Source organism: Pelodiscus sinensis, chromosome 31 (assembly GCF_052426305.1).
Source record: "Pelodiscus sinensis isolate ZL-2025 chromosome 31, ASM5242630v1, whole genome shotgun sequence".
Taxonomy (NCBI): Eukaryota; Metazoa; Chordata; order Testudines; family Trionychidae; genus Pelodiscus; species Pelodiscus sinensis.
This window is the reverse complement of record NC_143082.1, coordinates 11,942,994-11,951,750: the sequence shown is the minus strand read 5'-3', so window position 1 is coordinate 11,951,750 and position 8,757 is coordinate 11,942,994. Positions and strand designations below refer to the sequence as shown.

Below are 8,757 nucleotides of genomic sequence, written 5' to 3'. Positions count from 1 at the left end.
TCCCTTTTCCCTTTCCTGCTTGAGCCGGTCACAAGTTTAAAGGATGTGGAATCTATCCATATCTCTACTTAACAGAAGACTGGTTTCACTTCCCCTCGTCTCCTTATTATAAGTTATTACCTGTGACAGGCCTTGACCTTTGTCATGTCTTACTCCTATACAAATAGCAAATATATCTAAGCATTAACAATGTATGTATATTGTACGTGCCCCTCATAGGGGAATCAATAGCTCCGGGGGATTTGATTTCCCTTTTACACATCACCACTGCCATAGCGATGAGCTTCATGGCACCACCTGTCACCAGGGCACAGTCTTTATTTGATAAATGGGAGGACCTTTTCTGAACATCCCAGCATTTGGTGACTAAAGGGTGAAACTCAGGTAACTAGGGGGTGTTGGCAGGGAGCCAGGAGAGCCAATGGGAGAAGGTGTTGGGATCTGAATTGGAAGATATACCTGCCTGCTGTTTTCCTTTGTGTGAGTTTAAACCAAGAGCTGGGGGAACAATATGAATTGAACCAGACAGAACTACCATGCCTACAAAGAAAACCTCACAGGTCCTTGAAGCACAGATTGTGGGTAGCTAAGGAAATGTCTATTTAGATGCTGTCAGGTTATTTTCTTTGTTTTGTTTGGTTAAACTTCTCTGGGATAAAGCTATATGCCCCCCCTCATACACTGTAACTTTAAGCTGTATCCCAGAGATGGAATTTCTCTGTTTTGAAATTGTTCTTCTCTCAGTTGCTTTAAAACTCCTAGTAACCAAGTATGCTTTACCAAGTATATATTTTTGTTTTATTACTAAAATCATCTTTTGTTTTAAGGCGATGATTTGATTCTTGTGTCCTGGAAGGTAATAGGAGGTCTGTGTATGTGGATGCCTAAGACGGAGAGGTCAGCTATCAGAGATTGCAGTTTGTTTTCTCTATTTTTCCAAGCTCTCTTGTGGGAAAAGAGCTTGGGGGTGCCCCTCTGGAAGACGTCCAAGTGCTTCTTCCTGCCTTCAAGAAGAAAGGGGTTTTTCACTTGGTGGTGGCAGCTACTGCCCAAGGCCAGGGAATCTGTGACCCGGAAGGGGGGGGGGGGGAGGCTTTTAAGCAGAGCTTATAGAGTAGGGTTGCCAGGTGTCTGGTATAGAACGTCGCAATTAAAGGGGCAGTGACTGCATTTCGGCCTCACCTCCCGAATCCCACCCCCCACAGGTCTCCCTGGTTACTCCCTGGCACTTTTTTTTCCCTTTTGCTTGACAAATTTTTATCAAATTTTTGTCTGTTTTTTTTTTAAACCATCTGGCAACCCTACAAAGAGATACGCTATTTCTAAGGGTGTCTTGGGGGGCACCCATCCTCTGCACTCGGAGTGCCAGAGTGGGGAACAGCCTCAACACCCCTTGCTACAGCGTTGCTGTGGCAACAGCCATGGTGCCCAATTGCGGGCTGGCCTGGGAGATGGGGCAGTCATTGGAGGGGGCGGCCCCCTCTCTGACCCCTCCAAGTAGGGAGTCCAAGTGAGGTCACGGTCACGCCCTTCACCAAGATGGCGTCCCCTTCACCAAGATGGCGGCGCCCTCCACCAAAATGGCGGCGTCCACAGAAGCGCCCCGCCTTTTGACCCGGAAGCAATCGCTCCCTTCCGCGGAGGCTCGCGGAAGTTACCGAATCCCCCCGGAAATGATTCTCTATGGAGGCTCCCGCTAGACGGACGCCACCGCGGAGCCGACGAACCCGCCGCACCGGGGAATGGTGAGGCCACGGGGCCGCCGCGTCTGGCGCGCGTGTGGGGGGAAACCTCCGTGCCCGGGGGAGACCTCCTGGCCGTTGCGAGGCGACTGCGCACGCGCGGCTTGCGGGGGGGGGCGGAGGGGAGGAGGAGGGAACGGAGAGACCGCCTGCGCATGCGCCTCAGCAGTGCCAAACGCGAGGGCGTGTCCGAGCCCAGCGCGGGGCCAGGTTGCCATGGAGACAGCCCACGCCTGGAACCCGCCACAGCTGCGCTGCTGACTCCTGCATGCTCGGGGGAAGGGGGTTGCCCCGTGCCTCGCCGTGCCTCAGTTTCCCCTTCTGAAGGGGGGTGCCTGCTCTCGCCTCCCCGGGGCGCCCATCGCACTCAACCCGTGGGTGCACTGGGAGCTTGCACTGGTCCTGCCTGCCTTCCCCTGTGTGCCCCCACCCCCGCCGGCCGGTTCGGGGACCCCCGTCCCTCCGGGTACTTCCACCCGCCAGGAGCATGGGGGTCTCCTCGCAGGGGTCCCGTCCTGCTGCAGGCGCTGCCTTGTCCTTCACAGGAGCTGTAAACCCAAGTGTCCCTGCGGTCCCGGCCCCGCTCCAGTCTGCTGGTTCCCTTCTGCTTTGCCGACAGCATCTCCCACGGCTCCACCGGGGTACGGGTGTTTCTGTTGCTTCCTGTCCCGGGTCGCAAGATCTTCAGGGCAGGGTCTGTCGGTGTTGCTCCAGGTGCCCCAGCGCCTTCTCCGACAGGGCCCTGATTGACCGATGTTGGTGCTCCCACAGTACGGATCATAATCAGCCCTGCAACATTGCTGTGAGCAGCCCTGTGTTCCTCTGCAGATTTGGCTGCATTTTAGTGGTATGTGACGTGGGCACTGTACCACATCCATGTGCTGCCGTCCTGATCTGGGTGTCTCCCTCACTGGAGTTGTGGGGAGCTTTGCATTATGAGATCTGTGGTCTCAGAGGCTTTTTGGCATACAAAGTATAAGGTTTGCCCGCAGCCACCTGCTCCCTGGTATTGGGCAGGCTGGCATTAGGAAGCATGGGTTCTCTGATGTGGAGGATTGACGGTCTGTCTCCTTTGTTCCTTGGCAGACGTGGTGGACTCCGGACTGATGGCGTCAGGCACGGCGAGCCGCTCTGAAGACGAGGAGTCGCTTGCGGGACAGAAAAGGAGCTCGTCACAGGTCTCAGGTGCCATTCCCAAACGTCGGAGCTCCTCCAGGTACCTGGGAAGTGCCAAGGACAGTGAGGAGGGGGTGGGGTCCCTTGCATCATGGAGGAACCCTCTCTGGCTGTAAGGATGGATCAGTCCAGTGCAGGCCCAGAGAAGGGAATGAGACCTGGGGCTCCTTGATACCCGGTTTTGAACCAGGTGCTGCAAACTCAGCACCATTCCTACAAGCCTGTGTCAGCCCTGGAGCATGGAAGAGAAGCTCTCTTGGCTGCAGTGATGGTCAGCCACAGGGCACCAGAGGGCGCCCCACCCATCTTGCAAGCTGTTTGGAGAGGGGGCTAGCTCCAGGTAGCTAGCTATGCAGCTGGTCTGCAGGTGGAGGGGCTTTACCTGAGGCCTGTTGCGTTTTTCCCACCAGGTTTATCAAGAGGAAGAAGTTTGATGATGAGCTGGTAGAGAGCAGCCTTGCCAAGTCCTCCAGCCGAGCCAAGGGGCCCAGCGGGGTGGAGCCAGGCCGCTGCTCGGGCAGCGAGCCCTCCTCCAGTGAGAAGAAGAAGGTTAGGGGGAGAAGAGGGTGGGAAGCGGTCGGCAAGGCCTGGTGCCCAGTGCAGAGCAAGCCCCTAGTCCCGCTGCCTGACAGCACCTGATTCTGGACATTGGGGAGGAGACACTGTGCTGTGGGAGGGGGGTTCTTCCTGACCTGCAGCTGGAAGTCAGCCCTGACGCCTGAGCATGGAGAGCTTGGGTGGCTTGATCCCTGATGAGGAGGGGAACAGAGAGCCGTCATCGCTCAGTAGCTCCTGCAGCTTCCTTGGGGGACGAATACCCTGTTCCTCTTGCCGGTGGATGGCAGAGCCGGGCCCAGTCAGTATCATTCGCTGCCTGCAGCCAATTTGCTTCCCAGGCCCGGGTGGCAAAGCACGGTCGGTGCCCAGACGTTCATTCCCTGGTCGTGTCCTGCTGAGGAGCTGGGGCAGCGAGCCGCCTGCTGGAGAGGGGCTGGCTAGGCCGGGTTGGGAGCTGTGAATTGCAGCCTCCCCTCATGGTCTCAGCACTGGGCCCCACTGGCCAGTCACGTGGGCGCTCTAAGCTCCTTTTCCGACTCATGTAGGTCTCCAAGTCCAGCTCCGCTCCCGTCCCGCCGAGCCCGGTCCCGAACCCCAGCCTGCCCAAGCGGATGAAGAAAAGCAAACAGCCCCTGCAGGTGACCAAGGACCTGGGCCGCTGGAAGCCTGCGGATGACCTGCTCCTCATCAACGCCGTGCTGCAGGTGACACTTCCACCCTGCCAAGCCGGGCCAGGCCGCCTGGTGCATGCCTGGGAGACATCCCAGCAGACCTGGCCCTGTGGCTCTGGGGAGACTGTTCTGTCAAGGTCTGGCCACCTGCCGCGGCACCCAGAGGTGCTAGTCCTGGTGTCTTAAACTCCAGCCCTAGCTGAGGGCATGCTGCTTCCTGCACACCTGCGCTGTCCTCGCTCCGGTTCAGTCGTGCCCAAAGTGGCCGCATGACACCGCAGTGCTGGCTGCTTAGCTGTCAGGGTGTGTTTGGAGCTGGTTCCCCTGGCTGTGCTGGGGTAGGGGGAGTGTGAGGACACAGCCCTAAACCTGGCCTCTCTTTGGGCCCCTGCAGACTAACGACCTGACCTCGGTCCACCTGGGTGTGAAGTTCAGCTGCCGCTTTACCCTGCGGGAGATCCAGGAGAGGTGGTACGCGCTGCTCTACGACCCGGTCATCTCCAAGTGAGTGCCAGGCCCTGGGCCGCTCTCTGTGGGGCAGTGGGGCTGTGTCAGGGCAGGCTGCCTCTGGGCCCCATTATGAGGCAGCTGGGCCTGCATGAAATGGGGCTGATCACCCACCCAGAGGGGGGCTGGGGAATCTCCTCCCCCCCATTGCGGCTCCGGGGAGCAGTGAGTCTGAGTCGGTAGCTGACGTGCTGTCCCCGCCTAGACTGGCCTGTCAGGCCATGCGGCAGCTGCACCCCGAAGCCATCGCCGCCATCCAGAGCAAGGTGCTGTTCAGCAAAGCCGAGGAGCAGCTGCTGAGCCAGGTGGGATCGGTAAGGCCCGCCCAGCCCCGCCCCGTGCGCAGGGCCTGCGACACCCGGACGCTGAGCCAGGTGGGGTCGGTACAGTCTGCGCAGATGGTGCCTACTCAGCCCCTTTTCCCCCAGATGTGATATCCAGATGTGTGTTCTGGGGTAAAGAGAATTACTCAGGGACCCCCGAGTCCCCTCCCTGCCAGGTGGGATGAAAGTCCGTCCTCGGCTCTCTCTACAGTGTCCTGCCAGACGTCCTTCGCCATGTGCCGGTGCCCGGGGAGCCCCATCATGCAGGAGTTGCACAGACCTGACCCAAGGCCCCTGCAGCGCAGACTCCCTGTCACCCGGCACTCCTGCCCTACAGCTCTAGGTGCTGCCAGCAGGGAAATCCCCTGGCACAGAAAAGCCTGGAAGAGTCGCCAGGCCATGAGCCCACCCCATGTCAAATCCTGGTCCCTTGTGGGCTGCCTGAGGGGTGGCCCTGGAGAGCCCAGCCCGCCCCCCCCCCCCCTCCCAAGCCATGGCAGCTGGCATCAGGATCCTTGCAGACGCTTGTCCCCAGGCCTTGGCCTCCAACTCCCCTCACCTCCCCTTCCTCCCCCTCTGCCGGTTAGGGTCCATCCAGCCAGTGCTGGACCCCGGGGCTGTCCTGCCCTCTCCTGGTGCTTTACCAAGCACACTGACTCGCCTGTCCTTCCGCAGACCAGCCAGCCCACGCTGGACACCTTCCAGGAGCTGCTGCACAAGCACCCCGAGTTGTTCTACCCTTCACGCACGGCCAAGGCCCTGCAGGTTCACTGGCAGCTGATGAAGCAGTACTACCTCCTGGACGACCAGACAGGTAAGGCCTGGCCCGAGCCGCAAGCCCTGCTGGGAGCCCTCCCCGTCGGCTGGGCCGGGCACGGGAGCCCGGGGCCTGACCCTGAGTCAGTGGCCAGTGTGCGTTAACCCTCCCCCACCCTCTGCTTCCATTCAGTGCAGCCGCTGCCCAAGGGGGACCAGGTGCTGAACTTCTCGGACGCAGAAGACATGATCGACGACAGCAAGCTGAAGTGAGGGTCTGTGGGGGGCGGCTGGCCGGGGGGTCCTCGCACCATAGGCCCTGTGCTGTCCCACTGCACAACAGCCGGCCCCTCCCCTGGTCCAGGCAGCCCCTAGCTCCCATTCCTATCTTGCTGCTGCCCAGCTCTGCAGTACCAAGCGCCAGCTGGCTGGAGCTTCCCCCGGGCCCCAGCGCCGAGCAGGCCCGACTGGCCTTGGTGACCTGTGGGGTGGACATGGCTGCAGAGGGGCCATGCTGGGGCTGGGTCCAAGGGCTGACGAGCTCCGTCCGGTCCCCAGAGTGTGCCTGCGAGGAGGGCAGCTGCCTGACTCCTCCCTTGTCCCTTCCCTGCAGGGATGTGCGGGACGAAGTGCTGGAGCATGGTGAGTCTGGTGGCGCTTTCGCTCCACTCCCCCCTCGGGTGCTGGGCCGGGGAGCTGAGGGGTGTGGGGGGGAGGACGCCCTGGTCTCTTGCAGGCTTGGCTAGTGCTGACCTCGGACCTGTCACCACAGCCCTGTCCAGCCAGCCGCGACCGCAGCTGAGCCTGACAGCCCTTCTGTCCCGGGGCTGGGTCATGTCCCGTTCCTGGCCCTCCTGAGCCACCCAGTCCCTCCACCTCAGGGCCACTGAGCGCCTGCCTCCCTAGAGGGGATAGGTTGTGTGCCCCGTTCCTACCCCCCTGCGCCAGCCAGCGCCCTCCCCCCCATGGTGCCCCCTGGAGGAGAGAGGCTGCATATCCCTTCCCCCCCCAGAGCCGGCCCAACGTACGGGCCAACCAGGCTACTGCCCGGGGTGCCCATTGTAGGGGGCGCCGAGTGGGGCTGCTGGGCCGGGCGGGGGCGGCACCGCGCATGCTCTGCGTGCCCAGGGTGGGGGCCCGGGGGCAGGGACGTGCATGTGTCGCACTCCTGGGGATGGCGGCGCGCGCCCAGAGCGCGCGAATGGGTCAGGCCGGCCCTGCTTCCCCCGATTGGCCGTCACCAGCAGAGAGGCCTGTGGCAGGTGTCCAGGCCGCCCAGAGCTGCCCCCTGTGCTTCCCTCCTTGCAGAGCTGACGGTGGCTGACAGGCGGCAGAAGCGGGAGATCCGGCAACTGGAGCAGGAGCTCCATAAGTGGCAGGTGCTGGTGGACAGCATCACGGGTGAGAGCCGCGGGGCTCTGCGCTGAGCAGGCTGGGTGGGGCCTCAGCCTCCAGCGCTCAGGGCAGGGGAGGGGTCGCTGAGCTCTGGGTGTGGGGCCAAGTCCCAGTGTCCTGGGACTGAGCTGGTGCCGGAGCAGCCGTGGCTTCCTGGGAGCCATGATGCAAGGGAGAGGCTCTGCCTGGCTGTCCCCCATGGCGGGGCTCTGTCGGCTGTAGCCATGGGGGAAGGGAGACTGTCTCATCTCTCCCCTCCCGCCCCCAGGGATGAGCTCCCCAGACTTCGACAACCAGACGCTGGCGGTCCTGCGGGGCAGGATGGTGCGCTACCTCATGCGCTCCCGAGAGGTGAGTCCATGTCGCCCCGCTCCTTGCCCAAGCCAGCTCCCTGGGGGCTCACCGCAGCCTCCGGTTTGTCAGCGGGCAGAGCAGAGGGGCCTCGCTGGGAGGCAGGGCTATCTGGTGCTCCCAGCTGCTCACGCCCTGTTCAGAGGGTGGGGGGGGACAGGCGGGCAGTGGGAGGGGCACCTCGCTAACAACCCCCCTTCCAGATCACACTGGGCAGAGCCACCAAGGACAGTCAGATCGACGTGGACTTGGCGCTGGAGGGCCCCGCCTGGAAAATCTCCCGAAAGCAAGGTACGGGGGGTGGGGCTTTCTCCCAGATGTGGAGGGGGCGGGGCTGTCAGCACTTGGGTGGGGCTATCGCGTGGGTCTGCCCGGATTGGGCTCCAGGGTTGAATTGCTGGGGTATGGAGCGAAGGGGGGGGGGGCGAGGAGCTGGCCAGGGCTCCAGTTTGCTGGCTGTGAGCGCTCCCCACTCCTGCTGGTGGAGCCAAGGGCTGGGACCCTGGTGACTGGGCTGAGGGTGGGGTTCCTGGGGGGGGTGCAGGGCTGTGCGCCCCCTCATGCCCCCGCCCTGCTGTGCGTTGCAGGCGTCATCAAGCTAAAGAACAACGGGGATTTCTTCATCGCCAACGAGGGCCGACGGCCCGTCTACGTGGACGGGCGCCCTGTGCTGGGGGGCAGCAAGTGGAAACTCAACAACAACTCGGTGGTGGAGGTGAGAGCCTGGCCCTGCTGTGGGGGGAGGGGGACCGGCCTTGTAGGCACAGCTGGGAGTGCTGAGCAGAGCCGGGGCGCTGGCCGCGGGCCCTGCCTGCACTGACCTTCCCCTCCCCTGCAGATCGCCAGCCTGCGCTTCGTCTTCCTCATCAACCAGGACCTGATCGCGCTCATCAAGGCCGAGGCTGCCAAGATCCCCCAGCAGTGAGGAGGGGGCCGGTTGCTCCATGGGGAGGGTCTGGGGTAGGGGCTCGGGGCGGGTGCTGCAGCAGCTGCTTGCAGGCTCCCAGTTCCCCCTGCTCTCCCAGGAAGCTGGCCCTGGCCCTTCCCCTCCACCGCCGGCCCCTCTCGGGCTGGGGCCAGGGCCTGGCTAGGGCAGAGGGGACGCAACCAGCAGCTGTGGGTCAGAGGCTGTCACAGGGCTTGGCGCCCAGCAATGTTACCATCCAAATAAAATGTGCAACCTGGTGCTGGTGTCAGGCCTGCTGGCGTCAGGGAGGGGCCCTGCCCCGGAGCAGGGAGTGGGCACCGGGCCCTGTCCTGCTGCAGTCAGTTCCCCTG

At 62.3% G+C, this 8,757-nt stretch overlaps 1 protein-coding gene across 1 annotated transcript; it reads left to right on the top strand.

The window, feature by feature from the left end:
• The first annotated feature begins 1,705 nt into the window (after positions 1–1,705).
• MCRS1 (microspherule protein 1) lies at positions 1,706–8,664 on the top strand. Its single transcript, XM_075901958.2, has 15 exons — positions 1,706–1,745; positions 2,288–2,383; positions 2,829–2,958; positions 3,329–3,467; positions 4,022–4,180; positions 4,542–4,651; positions 4,860–4,968; positions 5,653–5,791; positions 5,927–6,002; positions 6,347–6,375; positions 7,042–7,134; positions 7,397–7,479; positions 7,683–7,770; positions 8,067–8,194; positions 8,318–8,664. Exons 3-15 carry the CDS (start codon positions 2,849–2,851, stop codon positions 8,402–8,404), a joined length of 1,350 nt encoding a protein of 449 aa, XP_075758073.1. The 5' UTR covers positions 1,706–1,745; positions 2,288–2,383; positions 2,829–2,848; the 3' UTR covers positions 8,405–8,664.
• The last annotated feature ends 93 nt before the right edge of the window (positions 8,665–8,757 follow it).